At 45.1% G+C, this 21,009-nt stretch overlaps 1 protein-coding gene and 1 pseudogene across 8 annotated transcripts in view; one reads left to right on the top strand and one right to left on the bottom strand.

Moving 5' to 3' along the window:
• ABCC5 (ATP binding cassette subfamily C member 5) overlaps positions 1–21,009 on the bottom strand; it is a 100,802-nt gene that overhangs the window by 23,865 nt on the left and 55,928 nt on the right. For 5 of the 8 annotated variants that reach the window (XM_053564226.1, XM_053564227.1, XM_053564229.1 and 2 more), the window contains 11 exons: positions 18,827–19,129; positions 17,093–17,296; positions 15,635–15,778; positions 12,899–12,998; positions 9,991–10,178; positions 9,480–9,626; positions 9,065–9,194; positions 7,782–7,935; positions 7,567–7,695; positions 4,697–4,883; positions 2,245–2,334 (listed from right to left, as the gene is read on the bottom strand). In XM_053564226.1, coding sequence (XP_053420201.1) covers positions 2,245–2,334; positions 4,697–4,883; positions 7,567–7,695; positions 7,782–7,935; positions 9,065–9,194; positions 9,480–9,626; positions 9,991–10,178; positions 12,899–12,998; positions 15,635–15,778; positions 17,093–17,296; positions 18,827–19,129 — 1,776 coding nt within the window. The remainder of the gene's footprint in view (positions 1–2,244; positions 2,335–4,696; positions 4,884–7,566; positions 7,696–7,781; positions 7,936–9,064; positions 9,195–9,479; positions 9,627–9,990; positions 10,179–12,898; positions 12,999–15,634; positions 15,779–17,092; positions 17,297–18,826; positions 19,130–21,009) is intronic. The other 3 variants (XM_053564231.1, XM_053564232.1, XM_053564230.1) reach the window with 3 other exon arrangements.
• Positions 423–543, top strand: LOC128568285 (uncharacterized; annotated as a pseudogene).

Genomic DNA, 21,009 nt, shown 5'->3' with positions numbered 1-21,009 from the left:
TTATTTGAAACTCAGAATGTATTCTTCCCACATAACCAACGACGTAAATGCTGATAAAGTCTCAGGGCAGTTCACAAAATAGATAACTCTTGGGATCTGAGACAAATTCGAGAATCCCCCTCATGACTCTGCTTCTTTCTACAGAAATTACTTTAAGAGTTCCATGTTGGATATAGCAAGATGCCGCCCTATGGCAAGACTAAAAAGGCTCCTGGAAAAAGGTGGAAAGAGCTAGGTATTCAGAGTATCAACTAGATTTACTGATTTCTAAGCTCTGAATGGGATTTAGAATTAGCTATGGAGCTTTTTAAAACTGCAGAAGACTAGGTCCTGCCTCAATCCACCACATCACAATCTTCAGAGATGAGGCCAAGTCTGTCTCTATACAAAGCTCAGTAGGTATCCTGATGGCCATCCTGGTTAAGAACAATTGAATGATTATATGTGAGCAATGTTATTTCTTATGTGCTATACAAATAGTTGAAGGTTAATTAGCAGTATAATTAAGTAAGTAGTAATGCTGCCAGTCTCCTTCAGACAAGAAACTTTATAGAAAGTGGTTAAATGTATTAGGTAAATAACAGGTCTTTATCTACAAAAGATGTGACCATATAGGTTTTCTGTTTTGGGAAACTAGGATTTTAAAAGATATGTTTGAAGGATAGTATAATCCATGTATGATGGTTCAGAGCAGACTTTGGAGTTGATAGCCTGGAATTCTAATTCTAGCTTCAGCAATGCTCTGATTCTCTGAGCTTCAGTTTTTTTTTCTTAGGATAAAATGAGCATGAATTCTGCTTGCCATGACTGTCATGACATTGCATATAAAAAGTGCTAAGTAAATAGTGGCTGTTATTAACCCTGTGTTTTCTATGCAACAACAACAACAACAACAACAACAAAAAAGAACAATTGAATGAGAGTCAGAATCAAAACAACGTGGTTTTAACGATGTAAGGAAAATGCTACATTAGTCAGCTAACCTGAACTGACAAGATTCTGTACATTCTGGAAATTAATCCATAAACATAAGTTCTCAACTGGACACAATATACAAAATTAATTAGAAACTTGTTTTGTTTTGAGACTCTGTACACTCTGTAGCCTAAGCCTAGAGATCCCAGCAACCTCAAACTACTGGGTTTGAGTGATCCTCCTGCCTCAGACTCCCGAGTAGCTGAGACTACAGGTGCCCACCACCATACCCAGCTAATTTTTCTATTTTTAGTAGAGATGAGGTCTCACTGTTGCTCAGGCTGGTCTTGGACTCCTGAGCTCAAGGGATCCTCCCACCTTAGCCTCCTAGAGTGTTAGGATTACAGTGTGAGCCACCACGCTCAGCTATTTTTTGTTCTTAGTGGCACAGGAGATAGCTCAAAGAAACGTCTGGGCAGAGGTCATGGGTTCGTTCTAGCTGAAGTTAGGATGATTGTGGGCTGAGGCCACAAAATTATCTTAGCCCAAAATGGGATTATGGGATTAATCAGAACCTTTCAAAGCTCTATGCTTCTGTACAGAGGGGGGATGCTGGTATTTTTTGAGATAGGAGTCTGCCAGCCTCCCCATTTGCCAGCAAATTAATAAACTTCTCTTTCCTTCTCCTCAAAAAACAAACAAACAAAAAACACAGGCAGAGGGGGCGGTGCCTGTGGTTCAAAGGAGTAGGGTGCTGGCCTATATACCGGAAGTGGCGGGTTCAAACCCAGCCCTGGCCAAAAACTGCAAAAGAAAAAAACACAGGCAGAGGAAACAAGCCTCCTCCTTATACAACCACCCGAGACTATAAAGCAGGCGTCCTCAAACTTTTTTTTTTTTAAATACTATTATATCAATGAAGTTAATAATTCTTTAATATTGCTCAATATTTAGTTTCCCCAAATTTTTCAAAGTATCTTTTTGCAGTTTTTGGCCAGGGCTGGGTTTGAACCCACCACCTCCAGCATATGGGACTGGCACCCTACCCCTTTGAGCCACAGGAGCCACCCATCCTCAAACTTTTTAAACAAGGGGCCAATTCACTGTCCCTCAGACCATTAGAGGGCCGGACTATAGTTTAAAAAAAAAACAAATTATGAACAAATTCCTATGCACACTGCACATATCTTATTTTGAAGTAAAAAACAAAACGGGAACAAATACAATTCACACCACTTCATGTGGGCCGCAGTTTGAGGACCCCTGCTATAAAGTGTGAAACGACCTCAGGGGGGTCAGAGCATAGTGAAAGGCCGGCAGCAGTCTGACCTTAATGTAGTGATTGATCCTCTCCACTGAGGTGAATCGAGCTTCTGTCTCAGATGCCAGTCTGACTGTAAACTGGAACAGACCTGTTAACTGATAATGGAAATCAGAAATCCAAGAGAGAATTCATTATCAATACATGTCAGGACAATGCTAGACAACTTCCTTTTCTAGAGGACCACACCTCAAATGTAAGAACCGGGCACACACAGCAGCTGGTTATAGGGACCTAGTCATTCCCCGAACATACAGGACAATGCCTGTTAGCGTGCATCAGATGCCGTGCTCAGTGAATGCAGATGGCTCAGTGGTGCTGCTGGCACCACATTCTCACACCCCACAACTACTATCAATATCTTTATATTCCCAACCCATCAGTAAGTCAGTCTTTGATTATGAAGCCACAAAGCTCTGAGGTACCTGACTTGTTTATTTTTCTCTTTCTTTCTTTTTTTTTTTTTTTGTGGAGACAGAATCTCACTTTATCACCCTCGGTAGAGTGCTGTGGAGTCACACAGCTCACAGCAACCTCCCACTCCTGGGCTTAGGTGATTCTCTTGCCTCAGCCTCCCAAGCACCCGCCACAATGCTGGGCTATTTTTTGGTTGCAGTTTGGCTGGGGCTGGGTTTGAACCCGCCACTCTCAGTATATGGGGCCCAACTGAGCTACAAGGTGCCGTCCTATTTTTCTTTCTCTGATATGGAAAAGTATATGGGGCCCAACTGAGCTACAAGGTGCCGTCCTATTTTTCTTTCTCTGATATGGAAAAGTGTCCAACATATACAAAAAGAGAAAGAGTATAATGGACGCCCATGTACCAAAACTCCATCTTAAAAAACGATCAATTTACAGCCAATACTGCTCCATCTATAGTCCTACCTACTCCTCCCCTCATCCCCCATATTATTTGGAAGCAAATCCCAGATAGCCTATTATTTCATCCATAAATATTGTAGCTTATATCTTCCTTAAATATAAAGACTCTTTAAAAATACAACTTTTTTTTTTTTTTTTTTATTGTTGGGGATTCATTGAGGGTACAATAAGCCAGTTACACTGATTGCAATTGTTAGGTAAAGTCCCTCTTGCAATCATGTCTTGCCCCCATAAAGTGTGACACACACTAAGGCCCCACCCCTCTCCCTCCAAAAATACAACTCTTTACCTGATCTTCAATGTTAAAAAAAAAAAGAAATAGGGCGGCCCCTGTGGCTCAAGGAGTAGGGCGCCGGTCCCATATGCCGGAGGTGGCCGGTTCAAACCCAGCCCCGGCCAAAAACCACAAAAAAAAAAAAAAAAAAAAAGAAATACAACTTCAATACCATTTAAAAAATTTAAAAAAATTACTTAATATCTTCAAATATCTAGTCAGTGTTCAAGTTCTCTCTCTCTCTTTTTTTTTTTTTTTGGAGACAGTCTCAATTTCTTGTCCCGGTAAAGTGCTGTGGCGTCATAACTCACAGCAACCTCAGTCTGCCAGTCTGACTGTAAACTCTTGGGCTCAAGAGATCCTCTTGCCTCGGCCTCCCAACTAGCTGGGACTACAGCCGTCCACTACTTTTTAGAGACGGGGTGTCTCTCTTGCTCAGGCTGGTCTGGAACACGGGAGCTCAAGTGATCCACCAGCCTCAGCCTCCCAGAGTGCTGGGTTTACAGGCGTGAGCCACTGCCCTGGCCCTTCGATTGTTCTTTGAGTTATCTGAAGACCTTCAATATGCCTAGAGGCCAAAAGGGTTTATGTATCTAAGAGTACTGGGAAAAGCAAATGCACATAAGAAGCACCTTGAAGGCTCGGCCTAGTAGTTACAGCCACTTTCACTGACACTGGCGGGTTCGAACCCAGCCCAGGCCAGCTAAACAATGACAACTGCAAGAAAAAATAGCTGAATGTTGTGGCAGGCGCCTGTCGTCCCAGCTATTCAGGAGGCTGAGGCAAGAGAATCGCTTAAGCTCAAGAGTTTGAGGTTGCTGTGAGCTGTGACGTCACAGCGCTCTACAGAGGACAACAAAGTGAGACTCTGTCTCAAAACGAAAACAAAAACAAACAAACAAAAAAAACATTGAGAACATAGTATTTCTTAGTGGACAAGAAGAGGCCAGTAGTCCTAGCTACTCCAGAGGCTGAGGCAGGAGGCTCTCTTGAGCCCAGTGGTCAGAGGTTGCCGTGAGCTAGGCTGGTACCATGGCACTCCAGCCTTGGGCAACAGAGTGAGACTGTCTCAAAGCAAACAGAAAAAAACCTCTTTTCAAAATCATGTTTCAACCCTTATTCCTAGATTACACCCTCCCTGCCCTAGTCAAATGCAGATTGTTACTGCTGGATCACATCAGGGGCTCTGGGGATTCAGAGGTGAAGTGATGGCTAGGGTGGAACCCCCCCCATCATGCCTCTTCTATACAAGCACAAAAAAGACTGAAGCAAGTGAAGATGATGCTCCTGCTCCAGACACTGACCTGGACAGCGTAAGAGATGGCCAGCCCTGCATAGGCTGGGGCAATCTGCCCATGCATGAGAACGATCATCAGCCCGGTGGTGGTGATGAGGGCGATGCTGATGAGGTCCAGCCGCACAGCCAGCCACCGCATCGCACACGTGAACAGGAAGAAGGGAGCCTGGTTGTCATCCAGCAGCTCTTGGTACCTGTGAGGAAGACCGAATACCTATGGGCAAAGAAAGCACCACACAGCCCTGCTCACAGATGACAGCAAGGCTTCGTGAATCACAGAAGGGAGGGCAAATATTAGCGAACTTCCTGTTTCTGAGAGAATGACATGGAAACTTCAGGAGGTATACTAGGCCCCACATGGAGGAGGACATGGGACTTTCAAATCTTAGCTACTCTTTCAAAAAAACAGAACCCATATTGAAGATATTAGGGAAAAACATCTACCTTAACAGCACGAGGGAAGTCTGGGAAAAGAGACCAAATGATGAGGCTCATGCTAAGCTTGTTTAGACGGATATCTCAGGGCAGGGGCCAAAGCTAGGCTGGCACCACGGCACTCTAGCCTTGGGCAACAGAATGAGACTATCTCAAATGAACAAACAAATGCAAACAGCAGAAATGGTCCAAGGCCAAGAAAAAGAAACTTGCAGAGTGAATATAGGAAAGCTGAACGTATGCTGACACACCACCACAGGGGAGAATAGTGCTTGTTCCTCAAGGCCACGGAGTTAAAAACCAGGAGAAGCAAGCCAAACCACAGCACAAGACCTCAGACAACCTTTGCTGCTGAAGGGGCATGTCACTGGGGGTCCTAGAGAGCAGGTCAGACACCATATACAACTAGAACCCCAGAGCAGGAGGTTTTGCTGGACAGAGATGTACTGTGCTTCAAAAATCATTTTTCTTCTTTATAATAAAATATATAGTCTTTAGAGAAAACTCAGAAAATGCAATAAAAAAGAGGAAAATGTAAGATTCCAGTAATCTCATCACCCGGTTAAAACCAAAGTTAATATTCTGCTGCACTGAGGTCAGATATCTCACACCTGTAATCCTAGCACTCCGGGAGGCCGAGACAGGCGGACTGCTTAAGTTCAGGAGCTTGAGACCAGCCTGAACAAGAGCGAGACCTGGTCTCTATTGAAAACAGAAAAATTGGGCGGCGCCTGTGGCTCAACGGGTAGGGCGCCGGTCCCATATGCCGGAGGTGGCGGGTTCAAGCCCAGCCCCGGCCAAAAAAAAAAAAAAAAAAAAAGAAAACAGAAAAATTAGCTGGGGGTTGTGGCAAGCACCTGTAGTCCCAGTTACTTGGGAGGCTAGGGCAGGAGGATCTCTTTAGTCCAAGAGTTTTGAGTTTGCTGTGAACTATGGCATCACAGCACTCTATCCAGGGTGACAGAGTGAGACTGTCTGGAAAAAAAAATTCTACTGCACTTCCAGCAATTTTTCAACGGACTTTACTGTATCTACACACACGTACGCATTCAGCATACTTTTTTCACTTAAGGTTAGGAAGTTATTTTTGAGTCATTTAACATTTTCAAAATAATTTATTTTTAAAAATACTTTTTAAATAATTGCCTAATTTTTGGAATAGACAGTCTATATACAGGATAGAAAATTTAAGTTACAAAATATTTACCATGAAAAGTCCGTCTCTCTCCTGCTATCTTCCAGCTACCCAGTTCCCTCGTCTAGTGGTAGCTAACAGTTTCTTTCAGATCCTTTCGGAGATATTCTGTTACATATGCAAACGCACACTCAAAGGCAGTGTGTGACCTACATGTACCCGTACCCTGCTCTCTCACCAATGTATCACAGAGATAATTTTGTGTTAGTATCTAGACAGCAGTTCATTCTTTGTAAGGACTATATAATATTCCACTATATGGCTATACCACAGTATATCACAGCTCATTTAACTAGTCCTCTACTGAAGGATGTTTCAGTTAATTACAATCTCCTGTTAATATAAATCTCTACAATAATTATGTACATGAGTTTTACAAATAAACATTCAATGGCTAAATGTTATTCTAATGTCAATGATTAACTTTTACTATTTAAAAAAAAGGTAAGACTCCATCAATTATAGTTTTTTAGGACCAAAAGTCAACGGACTCCAAATCTCTGTGTGTATGTGTGTGAAGGGATGAGGAGGCTTTTGTTTGTTTTTTGAGACAAAGCCTCAAGCTGTCACCCTGGGTAGAGGGCTGTAGCATCACAGCTCACAGCAACTTCCAGCTCCCAGGCTTAAGCGATTCTCTTGCCTCAGCCTCCAAGTAGCTGGGACTACAGGCACTCGCCACAATGCCTGGCTTTTTTTTTTTTTTGGTTGCAGTTGTCATCGTTGTTTGGCAGACACAGGCTGGATTCGAACCCACCAGCTCTGGTACACGTGGCTGGTTCCTTAGCTGCTTGAGCTAAGGTGCCGAGCCTGTTTTGGATTTTTTTGAGATGGGGTCTTGCTATATTCCCAGGTTGGACTCAGACTCCTGGACTCCAGCAAACCTTCCGGCTCAGCTCACTGAGTAGCTGGGACTACTGGCACACGACACCGTGCTTGGTCCTCATATGTGTTCCTGTCTCCTCATCTGCTCAGAAAGGAGTCCCACCCAGCAACCGACTTTTTACCAGAAACCACTCCATTAAATCACCAATATTCGTATTAATAACCTTCACAATCCCAATTCTGGCCTTACAAGGGCCACTTAGACTTATCAAATGGGGTAAGTCCACAACCTCAAGCTAATTTTTCTGTTTTCAATAGAGACCAGGTCTCGCTCTTGCTCAGGCTGGTCTCAAGCTCCTGAACTTAAGCAGGTGTTCAAGGATGCTGGTGTTCCTTTGAGGTGTCTGGCCCCCACCTGCACTAACCTGTGCAAAAACTCCTGCCCTTTATTGTAGGCATGGATGGTGGCAAGGCCCTGTATGCTGGACGTGATGTGGGAGAGGAAAGGTGACTGTGTGATATTGTCCAGACGCTTCAGTTCTCGAATCAGGACTCTGGAGAGAGAACAAGTTCTGTATCATAATGGTACACCAGCAACTCAGGCTTCTCTGCACTGTAGACGGAAACACTTTCTGTTTACCTGGACACAATGTGCAGAACTGAAAAGAGGATGACGAGGGGCCCCACTGCTACAAGGAACCAGGGGAAAATTCCTGCGATCATTCCAACACAGAAGAACACCAGGATAACATTCTGGATGAACATCTCAGCCTGGAATGGCAGGCGCACGTCAACTGGGGAAATCATAAAGGAACATGTGTCAGACTGCTGGGATCAAAAACCAAGGAAAATGGAACTCAGAAATCCCTACCCGAGCTCAGCAACCTCAAACTCTTAAGCTTAAGTGATTCTCTTGCCTCAGCCTCCCAAGTAGCCCGCCACAACACCCAGCTATTTTTTAGTTGTTATTGTCATTGTTGTTTAGCAGGCCGGGATCGGCTCGAACCCACCAGCCATGTGGCTGGAGCCTTACTCACTTGAGCTATGGGCACTGAGCCTATCATGGAAATTTTTAAACATACACAAAGGTCAAAGAAGGAATATAGACCCTTCGATAGTTATCAACTTTCTTCATCTTTTTTTGGCTGTCTCCCCAATCCACCTTTTTTTGTGCTTATTTTCATACAAATTCTAGACATGCTGATACCACTGACTTTTTCTTTCTTTTTTCCATTCACATGTGTATGTGCATGTGTTAAACAGAAATGGGACCATGTTATCCTTCAGTTCTAGTATCAGGGATGGTTCTGATTCTTTATAACCTCTGGCCCTGGACTGTCAATGCCTGAACAAATTACTTCAATGGGGGCAGCCACAGTGCAACAGTTAAAAACAAGCTGTGTTGCCAAATAACTATAGATCTTGGCAAGTTACGAGTATCAGCTTCCTCACATATTCATTTGATAAAGAATGCAAATGAATATGCATTCTTGCACCTCACAGGGCTGCTGTGAGGATCAGGCTAATGCACGTAACACTGTGCACACTGTCCATTACGTTACTGTACATTCTCAATGTCAGGCGGCATCCCTGTTATGCTGGGCTACAGAGAGAACCGTATTCAAGTTCTACTGCAGGCACAGCTCATGCAATACCCAGAAAACCTGTCAGAAGTTAAAGCTGTCCAAGAACCAACGCATTGCTTCAAAGTAAACATGTACTTTGGAATCTCAGGTGTCCCTGTCCAAAGCCGTCCTGCTCAATCCACTGAACTTGTCAAATACGACAGAATGAAAACTTAGATGAAATGTTCCTGGGGAAAACCCCAGCTAGATCTGTACATTTGGGGAATCACCCTGGAAGCTGAAAGTACACTGAGCTCCAGTTTGTCCTCCAGAGCATAAAAGACAGGATCAGAGATACCTTCATCCATGTCTTTGGAAAACCTGTTGAGAATCCTCCCTGTCGGGGTGGTGTCAAAAAACTTCATAGGGCTTCGAAGGATCCTTCGGAAAAGCTCATCATGCAACCGGGAGGAGGCTCGCAGGGTGCCCTGAGAAGCAGAGCACAAAGTGATCAGGACTCAGGGATGCCCAATTCCTATCATCCATGTAACCCCTCCACAGGACATATACTCCCAAAGCTGGGGAAGTGCAAGTGATCAGGAGGAGTGGAGCGACAGATAAGGAAAAGCAGGGGCTAATGGGATACAAGTCATTTCAGCTGAGGCCATCCTGCTTTAAGGGAGTACCCAATTCAGAATAACCTGAGATACTATGCTAAGGGCTGACCCCACGATAACCAGGGACAAAGAGCAGAAGCCACCCACACTGCATACCTTGACAAAGACAACTCCTCTAACGGCTTTCAGGATCAGCATGACTGCCATGGAGAGGGCGTAGATGCTGGCGTAGTAATGCATGAGAGGATGGTCCTTCATGCTGGTGCTCACGTAGGTGTGGTTCCCTTGAGTCACTGTGGTGTTCTGTTTGGAGGCAAAGCTCTATCAGACAAGACTCCCAAAGACTGCCAAGAGCCCCTGCTCAGGGCTCAAGGGCGAGGTACAGGATAATGACCTTGGGACCTGGCTGCAGCACACACAAGCCAGGCCATGCCCATTCTCTCTTTTCTAAAAGATGAGAACAGCCAGCCTGTAGGTTTTCTACTGACAAGTCAACTGCCCTATGGGTTGGTCAGGGTTTTTTACGTTTTGTGAGGCTATATTAAGGACTCCTTTTTTCATTCTGGAAAGTCCTTCTCATTGCTTCTTTTATGGGAACGCCAGAAGTTTCCCTAAGGATACCCAGGAAGACAGCCACATTCTTAGACATACCGCTTGACAAACTTACCCCACTTCCTTGCTTGATCCAGTAACTCAGCCACCAGGTGCTGAAGGCAGTGCTGCCTACGTTCAGCACAAAGAGGGCCATGATGACCAGGAATGCCAAGGGACCCCCAGCAGCCTGGATATAGACACCGTATACTGACCAGGGCACTGAACCCTGCCCCTTCTCCTCCACTTGCACAAGCTGCCCTACTTAAGGAAAAAGAAACACACTCAGAAGGGAACAGCTACTGCCACAAAATTAAGTCACAAGAGAACAGCAGAATCAAAGAGCCTATGGTTTCCTAGGGCTCTGGATTAGAATTATCTCCTGTTTATCAGAAGCAATCTTTCCTCCATTTAACATTTACTGAACACCTACCATGAACCGGGCCCAGGATGAGGCCCAGGAGCAGGAAAGAGAATTAAGAGAATTAAGGTCCCTGCCCTTGAGAACCTGGCTGAGAAGCCCACCACAGTCTGGCAGGACAGGCAGATAAACACATCATTACAATGTGCTGAAGAATGGAACTACCCAGGGTATTTCCTCTGTCCACTTGGCAGAGATGTGGGGTGGTTAGCAGGCAGCTATCGCTTCCGGAAAGGTAAGCCAGAGTCAAGCAGGTAGGGGAGACAGCAGGCAGAGAAAATTACATGAGCACAGGCACGGAGGTGGTACACAGCAGAATGGTAGGTATAGACAAGCACAGCAAGTAGCAAGTCAGCACGGAGGAAACAGATGAATACCTGAGGAGTGGCACAAAAGATGATGAGGGTGGTATTTAAGGCTGTGGTCAGAGGATAAAGGCATTTGAACAGATAACTTCTCAAGAGAAAAGGTGGCAGGTGTGGAGACTGGACTCGTGTTGGGCTGGGTGCTGTCTCTGACTGGGAGCAGCCTCTCCCAAGGCTCCTGGAGATCCACACTGGTACTAGCTTTTTCCATGTGTGCCATATTAGGAAAACGATTAGAAAACACTGCCTTGAAAGTGAGAGGCTAGTGAAAGACCTCACATAGGAAAGTAAGGTTGCTGGTCTCCTGTTTCTAACTAGTTCTCTTCCCTAACTGTGGAAGACAGATTTAAAAGGAGCCAGCTGTATGCTCCAGGTCTGCAGTCCTCAACCCACAGGCCGTAGACAGGTACTGGTCCACAGACTGTTAGGAATGAGGCCACAGAGCAGGCGCTGAGTGCAGGCCAGTGAGCAAAGCTGCCTCTGATTTACAGCTGCTCCCCATCGCTCGCATCACTGCCTGAGCTCCACCTCCTGTCCAGCAGCAGCATTAGATTCTCACAGAAGCGCAAACCCTATAGTAAAGTGCACATGTGAGGGGTCTAGGTTGTGCTCTTCTTATGAGAACCTAATAGATTCTAATCTGAGGGAGAGATAGAATACACTTGAATCATCTCAAAACCATGAAACTGGTCCCTGGTGCCAAAAGGGTTGGGGGACTGAGAGATGACAAGGTTCTGAGCCAGAGTTGTGGCAGTGGGATGGAGTTTCAGGAGGTAAAGGCAGTATGACGTGGTGACTGACTGTTGGAGGAGAGAAAAGGTTCAAAGAGGTGTAGGGCTTTCTGGTGGGGCGAGATGATCAATACTGACATGAGAAGGCAGACACAACCGTCCAGAGAGCCTGTGTCTCCTTATCACACAAAATGTTCAATAATCTTAAAATAAACCACTCACAAGCCTTGAGCACTCTTTACGGGTTGTGAGTAGCCAGGGAGGTGGCTATGTAGATGAGAACGAATGTTCCCTAATGATATTCTCATTTATACCACCTGTGGTAAGAACTGACAAATTTCTCAGCCTTCCATGCTGTGTTTGTTTTTTTAGGGTGTGCCATAAATCACAACAGAATTTGAAACCTCACCCTTATTTTTTTACTATTTTTTTTTTGGAGAGACAGAGTCTCACTTTATGGCCCTCAGTAGAGTGCCATGGCCTCACACAGCTCACGGCAACCTCCAACTCCTGGGCTTAAGCGATTCTCTTGCCTCAGCCTCCCGAGTAGCTGGGACTACAGGCGCCCGCCACAACGCCCAGCTATTTTTTTGGTTGCAGTTCAGCCGGGGCCAGGTTTGAACCTGCCACCCTCGGTATATGGGGCCTGCACCTTACTCACTGAGCCACAGGCGTCGCCCTCACCCTTATTTTTTTAAAGATAAGAGAAGAGGCAGAGAGTGGTAAATCAGAATGGTCAGCTGCTACTATCAAATATCGGTTGCAGTTTTAAAGATAAGGAAGTGAAATCAGGCCCATCCCCAAATCAGTGATGAAACCCAAGAAAGTCCCTAAATCCAAAATGTCAGGAAAAGAGGTGAAGCAATGAAAAGCTTTAAAACAAGATGCACACAGGTAGCTTAAAATTCACAAAGACGAAAATGTCCATGCTCTTACAAATAGCTGCTTTTAACTTTCATGATTTATTTCAGCTGGTAACAGGTTTAAGCATCTGGATAGGAAAAGCCACATAGGAAAAAATCCTCACTGTAACTCTTCCCCAGAGTCCTGGGGCAGGGCAAGGCAATGCATCACTGTTCTAACAGGAGCTGCTGAGGACACAGGCATTCTTACAAACAAAACACCTCTACTTTGGTTGGGACTAACTTCAAAACAAAAGTTACAGGAAGGAAGCATATACCTCTGGCCTCCATTCACCTTTTCCTTACTCAGAGTGACTCAGCTGAATAGGGAGAGACCTGACCACACCCCACATAGGCAGAGAAGGCACCCAAGGTCATGCTTACAGTTTAAGCAAACAGAAGGTGCCTCATGGTCTCCCAATATTTTATTATATAAAATTTGTATTTATTCTGGAAATATGAAACCAGGCACTCCCTAATGCACAATACTAGCAAACATGAATACCACATGACATAATTTCTAATAAACTTTAACAAATCTAAAAATCTCAAAAAAAGTCATTACCTTCCTCTGGCTTTGCTGCTTTCTCTTTCTTTACTGATCCTGTTTTAGGGCCCTTGTCTTGTGACTTCTGTGAACCACTGGTTTCCTTTTTTGAATTAACCTAGTAATATTAAAATAAGAAGTGTCTCCAGTGGTGCTATGGCCACCCAGATGACCACCCAGGTGAGTGTCCACATGATACATATTAGAGAATAATCTATCAAGCTGCTTTTACTGAAAAGAGATACAGCCAACTTCTTCAAAGAGCCACCTACACTCAGTGTACTTCCTTACCTCCTCCAATCTTTGAGCTCTGGGTTCCTACCCTATAAGTCGACTGACATTAACTCACCCAAAGTCACTAAACTCCCAGCGTGTATTTTGTTATCATGTACTCCAAGTTCCCAAAGTATCGGGGCTGAAGTCCTTTCCATTTCTCCTATCTCTGAGCCCCCACATCACTAAACCAAATCTATAGATCTGATCATTCCCGTTACTACCATTAACTAGATAAACCCAAGCTACTTAGCCCAGCTTTGCAGGCTATCTCTAGCCTAATTCAGTAAGTGCCTCTTCCATTTCACTGTTTCCCATGGCCCTCCCTCTAGCCACACTGGATTTTACCTCATTCCTTATTCTACACTGCAGTGTCCCATTTCTACACCTTTGTCCACGCTGGTTCACCACATCAAATGGCCCCGGCCCTATCTGCCACAGTTGTTAGTTCAGATGGATTTAAATATTACATTCTTTGTGAAGCAATGTAGGCTTCCCTGTCACTTTCTTAGTATCTCTACAATAGCACATTGCTGTATGTGTGAGCTGGTGTTACCTGTACAGCATAAAAGCACTGGTCTTCCCTAAAACACTGTGAGCCTCTCAAGGACAGAGATGATGTTTCCACGTGGTTATAACCTACACAGGCCCTCCCACCAACACCTATCCATACACGGTACACAGGGACTCAAACACTCATAAGATTGAACCTGAGATAACAGAAAGCACTTCATGCTCTCTTTTCCAAGTTCCTCTTCTATCTTCACACAGGAAATTCTCTTAATACAGTTCACTACATTTAATTCTATGTCAGCAAATTTATGGCCCCAGCTGGGTTTCCAAGTAAGACTTTTTAAATTGATGGTGACAAAAATTAGAAAACATAAAATTTAGGCCAAGCATAGTGGTTTAGGCTTATAATCCTAGCTCTTTGGGAGACCAAGGTAGGAGGATCGTTTGAGGCCAGGAGTTTGAGACCTGCCTGAGCAGCACAGTGAGTCCCTGTCTCTACAAAAAAATACAGAAAAGTCAGCTGAGTGTGATCACATGCACCTGCTGTCCCAGCTGCTGGAGAGGCTGAGGCGGGTGACAGAACATCTCATAAAGTAAAAGAATATAAAATTTACAGCCACATCTGGAATACAAGATAGGGCTTTAAATTTTATATTTACTGTACTGCATAAATAAATGCATTCTCAAAAGAGAAAATTACCATTTGTTAAGCACGTCTTCCCAGGGTTTAAGAACATGACGTATATTTGATTTAATCAATGAAATGACTCCTGGAGACAGATACCATTCCCATTTTTAAGATGAAGAAACTGAAGCTCAGAGAAGTTGCATGACCTACTGATGTACGGTCACTGCACCACAATGACTACCAGTGTTTTTCACATTTTAGCTTCTCTCCGCCTCATTTTTCCCTCTGTGTCTCCAGTGATGAGAAAATAATCCGAAAAGTCCCAAGTACTCTAAGAGTCATAGGAAGAGATCACAAAATCTAAATCTGGATCAGGGTGTCTCCTGGAAATCACTGACTACACTTGGAATGTATGAGCTGTATCAAAAGGCCTAAAATACATTGGTCATGAACAGTTACGTGTACTTCCTTAAATTAAAGAGGAAGAAACCTAAAGACTGAAATAAGACTCCCTAGAAGAGGTCCCAACTTCCTCCTTTCATTCCTTCAGTCCAGCCAAAGAGCGCCCAGGACTGCAGGTGGGAGAGGTGGTGGGAAACACGGAACCACACCTCTCGGCTGCCCTTGGCCAGCTTGCATGCATGCCCTTATACTGTGCCTGGCGCAGCCCAGAGTGACAACGCCAGTGCTGGGTGTCACCACAGGGCGCAAGGCAGCAGACACAAAGGGCACTTTGGAGTCAAACCACCCTTACTAGCAAGTTGCTTAACTTTTCTGGGCTTCAGTTTCTTCATCTGCAAAAGTGGGGATAATCAGATTTTACCACATAGCTCCGTTAAAAAGACTAAACAGATGCTATCTATAAAGTGCCTAAATCCAATAATTGGAGCACAGGAGGTGTTAGTTAATGGCAAGTGCCAAGTCAGCAACCAGACACGGAGCGTCCTCAAATGTATGCAATGTCTAATCTCCCTTTCCTGGCACCGTATTCACCTTATTCAGCTTCATAATGCTCTTTTTGCCAGAGTTTAGCAAGAAAGCTACGACAGAACAGCAGCAAACATCTCTGCCCTCCCTCACTTAGGCCGAGTCCTTTCCCTGTCACTGCCTTAGTGGTAAATTCTCACTGACAGACGACCTCGCTCATCAGCCCCTCAATCCTGCCCTCCTGGAGCAGAGTCAGCGTGGGAACCAAAGCACAGCAGCAAGGTCACCAGCGAACAGGGCCCCTGCCAATAAGACAGGCACTGAATTCAGCTGAGACCCCTCCTTCACTCATGACTGCCGCATCCCCCTTGCACAGGAAGTAGGAGGCACGCTCAGACAGCAGCACATCTTACCTCAACTGGAGGGGTGTCTCCCAGCAACAGGTTGTTAAAAATGGTAGCATAATCACCATTTAAATTCATCAGTTCCTCATGGGTACCTCTTTCTGTAATACAGCCCTCTTTCATGAAGATCACTTCATCGCAATCAACTAGGTACTGGGGACAAAGGCAGAGGCAATACAATATTGCTGATATTTGTGTAAATACTTGGAAATACTTATACCTTAACTCAGTGGTTCTCAACAGGAGGTGATTTAGCCTCCCAGAGACTTTTGGCAATATCTGGATGGAGACCTTTCTGGCTATCACAATTAGGAGCAGAGGTACTACAGATGCTCCTCAACTTAGGATGAGGTTATGTCCCCATGAACCTAACGTCAGTTGAAAATACTGTCATAGCTTAGCCTAGCCTAGTTTAAACATGCTCACAACACTTACATGAGCTTACAGTTGGGCAAAACCATCTACCATGAAGCCTATTTTATAATAAAGTGATGAACAGCTCATGTAACTAAAGCTTAGAAATCCTAAGTTGGGACCATCTTAGGATTGGTACTGTACTGATATCTAGTGGATAGGGGCCAGGGATGAACAGAGCAGCCCCCAGCAAAAAACTATCCAGCCCAAAAAGTCAACTGGGTCTGTGATACAGAGAGAGCAGTTCTAGTTCTTTTTTTTTTTTTTAGAGACAGAGTCTCACTTTATTGCCCTCCTTGGTAGAGTGCCATGGCATCACAGCTCATAGCAACCTCCAACTCCTGGGCTTAGGTGATTCTCTTGCCTCAGCCTCCTTAGTAGCTGGGACTACAGGTACCTGCCAGAACGCCTGGCTATTTTTTTCTTGCAGTTTGGCCGGAGCCGGGTTAGAACCCACCACCCTTGGTATATGGGGCCGGCACCCTACCTGTTGAGCCACAGGTACTACCCCAGTTCTTGACACTAGTCTGCTGATGGAGCCTTATGAGCTTTGCATTAAGTCTCACACCCTTTCACTGCACTCAGAAGTACACATAATTACAGATTTTCCATGGCTGGGGGGCAGGGGAAGCCCCCTAAACTTGACAACATATGCAAAACAGACGGCAACATCCTTGAGCTGTTCTCCTAAGTGGCATGGAATGACAGAGGGAGAAAAGCTTGTTTCCCCAAAACAGTTCCCACTTTTAACACAATGCTTTCCAAACTATCTAGTACGCACACTATTTCTGGCCCGCTCCTCTAGCTCTTTTCCTTGCTAATCTACATGCAGAAGCTGATAATGCTCCAAGGATCTGATTCAGACAGCCATCTGGTGCACTGGGACAATGAGCTTTATTGGTACAATGGGCCCAGGAACTATTTGCTAAGGAAATGAAAACTCAGATTCCAGGAAATCTCTAGTTGCCCTACAAAGATACCTGGACCAATGCCATCTGCCTGTTTCTGATCCCTCAAATCCAGGTAGACAGCCTAGGAAAGAAAGCACCATACCTGTAACTGGTGGGTGACAAACAGAACCGTCTTGGACTTGAGGTGCTTCCGGATAGCACTGTTGAAGATGTGGTTGCCCACGTGGGCATCTAAGGCACTGAGGGGGTCATCCAGAATGTAGATGCTCCTGTCGCTATACAAGGCCCGGGCGAGGCTGATCCTCTGACGCTGCCCACCACTCAGGTTGGCTCCTCGCTCTCCAATCTGCAGGAGCCCAGCAGCACAGTGAGCCCCCAGTTCAACCATGGAACAGGGTAGGAGCCACCCCACGCACCCCTCTTCTCTCCCACCCAAACCAGCGCCTTCTCTTGAATTTCTCACAGATGAAATCTGTGATCCTTCCAGGAACTGAGGGAGTTGGCCCAAATGCCTCCTCCTCTCCTACAATTATGGGGGACCAATCAATCCCACAAAGGGCCTTCATCCCCAAGGACTCCCCCTCCAACCTGTTCTCCACATGGCAGAAAGATTTTTCCGAAACAAAGGTGACTAGGTCCCAACCTTGCCTAACTCTTTAGGAGCCCCCAAGGATGGAATCTAATACCTAAACTTGGCATACAAAGCAGATCTTGTACCACACAGCATCCTTCCACAGCTTCCAACCTCCACAGCCCCATCCCCTGCCACACCCTGGGGTCTGAGCCATTTCAGACAAATGACAATGTCATGCCCTTGCTTGTGCTATGTCTCCTCGGTTTCTGGCATCGTCCCCTTTGAAATTTCCCCCAACTTCTCCACTAACTCCCCAAAGAGAGGCTTTTTCACTTTGTGCCTATTTGTTGAGTGTCTCATCTCTCGAGCGCATGCTTCTGGAGGGTGCAGGTTATCATCACAGCCCTTTATGCCCTCAGTGCCGAGTACTTTCTGCACGTCTCTGGCACCTCAGAACAAGCACCTAATAAATGTCCCTAAATGAATAAATGAGTAAATCTTCAAATGGTAATGGGCTTTGTATTGTTGAAAAATCTTGCCTTTAATTGAATTTTTAAAAATTCAATGCATTCAGAGGTTTTCAAACTTGACATTCCATTAGAATTACCTGTAGGGTTTGTTAAAATAGATTGTTGGTCTCTACCCTTAGAGTTTCTGATCAGTGGGTCTGGGGTGCAGCCTAAGAATCTGCATTTCTAACAAGTTCCCAGGTAATGCTGATGCTGCTGAGCTGGGGACCACGATTTGAGACCCCCTCAACTAATTAAGCCATTCACCAAATCTGCTTTGAGAGATTTAGCTGCTATCAATTGAATAAATGTGCCCATGCCAGAAACCTCCAAGCCAGCTCATGGGAGACAAGCTAGCACAGACTAGTATAAATACTGCCTCTGGAGACTGCTACCAGGCAGACAACCAAAGAAGGGAGGATTTGTTCTCAGGGTCTTTCTTTCTGATGGACTCTGTGAGTAAGGAGGCTGGCAAAATGAACTTCAGGGAAGAAGCTTGACACACACATGCTTGACTTGTGGTTTCATCCTGAGTAAAAACATTAACTCTGAAACAACAATGAGATTTTGCTGAAATATGTATATACTTAAAACAAGTAGCGCTAATATCCCTGCCCTAGAAAATGAATGTTTTCCTAACATAAAGGCCCAGTGAAAGCAGAACTCCCTGTTATGTTCCTCCCTGAAGCATTTAAGATGCATTTCTAGGAGGTGGCTCTGGCCCAGCCCTCCCACTCATCCCCAGAGCCTTCCCTGCTAAACTCACTGCCCTGTCAGGGCAGAAGGCCTGTACCTCAGTCAGGTCACTGTTGGGGAGGATGGCCAGGTCAGGCCTCAGGCAGCAGCTATTCAGCACAGAATTATATCTGGAAGACACAAAGAGAGTGTCAGGGACGTGGCTGGAGTAAAGACCATGGACTTGGGCTGCCTTGCATCTCACGTGGCCAAGATGGAAACCAAGCATTCCTTGCCTTTCTTCATCAAATTCCTTCCCAAAGAGGATGTTGTCTCTCAGAGTGGCATTCAGGATCCAGGCTTGCTGGGCCACATAAGCGAAGGTTCCACTAATTGCAATGCTGCCCTCTAGAAGTGTCATCTAGGGAGACAGAGACCACCCAATGGCATCATAACTTAAAATCATCACTCTAAGCCAACAACCTCCCACACCTCCACCTTCTACAACGGAATCTACAAGTTTTGACCATTTCATCGCATGCTTTTTGGACCCAAATCCGAACTCTACCTTTGTTCCAAAGAGAGCTACAGCAGCAAAGAAAATCAAAGTCCTCCTTGTTTATGTGACGGGAGCCCAGCATAACCCATGACGTGAATGAACATATCACTCAGCAGCCCGTCTGCCATTTGACACCCTTTCTTCCTAATTGCCAACTGTTTAATTAGGGAAAGCAAGCACAATCAAGAAGGTCCTCTCAGAGGACGCCACAAGGATTTGCAGCTTGTTCCTTGTTCAAGACGAGGGCAGGGCAACTCATCTACAGAATTAATCCAGAAGCTGGCTAGACCAGCTGCTTCTATAAAACGAGGACCAAAGGGGGAAAAAAATCCCAGGTTAGGCATCAACTAGTATTATACAGTATCCATATAATGATAATGGACCTTCTTAGCCAACATGAAGGGACTGCAATGAGCCGTGTGCTTTGAGTTGTGTTCTCAGCCACAGTGACTGGCATTAAATTGATTCATCCATTGCATCTTCTTTCATGATGTCTTTTGGGACTGACAGTAGACACCTGTCTTGCGTTATGGATGCTCTGATTTTGAAGCAGTTTTGTCAACCAGCCTGTGTACTACTCATACGTACAAGGTTTCTCAGAAACCACCACGCAGTGTATACACACAGGCACACCTCACCACCACGATGTGGTATGTACTTTTTTTTTTTAATTGTTTGGGGTTCATTGAGGGCACAAAGAATTAGGTTAAACTGACTGCATTTGTTAGGTAAAGTCCCTCTTATAATTGAGTCTCACCAAGAGGTGCGCCATACACTGTAACCTCTATCCACCTTCCACCTCTCCTCTCCCCACTCCCTCATTCCCCTGCCCCCCACCTTGAATTGATTTGAGTTTTTCTCTTACGAGGATGCGTATTAGATAGTCTACTGGCTTCATATTAGAACTGAGTACATTGGATTCTTGCTTCTCTGTTCTTGTGATTCTTTACTAAGAATGTGTTCCACCTCTATCCAGGTTAATACAAAAGATGTAAAGTCTCCATCTTTTCTAGTGGCTGAATAGTATCCCATGGTGTACATATACTATAGCTTTGTTAATCCATTCCTGGGTTGGTGGGCGTTTAGGCTGTTTCCACATTTTGGTGATTGCAAACTGAGCTGCAATAATGTCTAGGTGCAGGCATCCTCAAACTTTTAAAACAGGGAGCCAGTTCACTGTCCCTCAGACCGTTGGGGGGCCGGACTATAGTTTAAAAAAAAAACTATGAACAAATTCCTATGCACACTGCACATATCTTATTTTGAAGTAAAAAAACAAAAACGGGAACAAATACAATCACACCACCTCATGTGGCCCGCAGGCCACAGTTTGAGGACCCCTGGAGAACAACATGGTAGGCACGTTGACGTGCACTTTAAAGTGTTCAGAAACCCATGGAGGGTCTACTGTGGGGACCCAACTAACCCATGGAGGGTCTACTGTGGGGACCCAACTAACCCATGGAGGGTCTACTGTGGGGACCCAACTAACCCATGGAGGGTCTATTGTGGGGACCCCACTAACCCATGGAGGGTCTACTGTGGGGACCCAACTAACCCATGGAGGGTCTACTGTGGGGACCCAACTCTAGCTGCTGTGGTACAAACACTCCACATGGCGCCACTGCTAACAAATAGTTAAAATCTAAGGACGCAGGAAAGACCAGAATTCCACCTCCCTGTCAGACAGGGCTGCCAGGATCTGATCCAGAAGCAAAGGCACACTCAGTTGTCAACCTAAC

Source organism: Nycticebus coucang, chromosome 16 (genome assembly GCF_027406575.1).
Source record: "Nycticebus coucang isolate mNycCou1 chromosome 16, mNycCou1.pri, whole genome shotgun sequence".
NCBI classification, from domain to species: domain Eukaryota; kingdom Metazoa; phylum Chordata; class Mammalia; order Primates; family Lorisidae; genus Nycticebus; species Nycticebus coucang.
The sequence above is the reverse complement of the archived record's forward strand: the minus strand, read 5'-3'. Positions and strand labels throughout refer to the sequence as shown.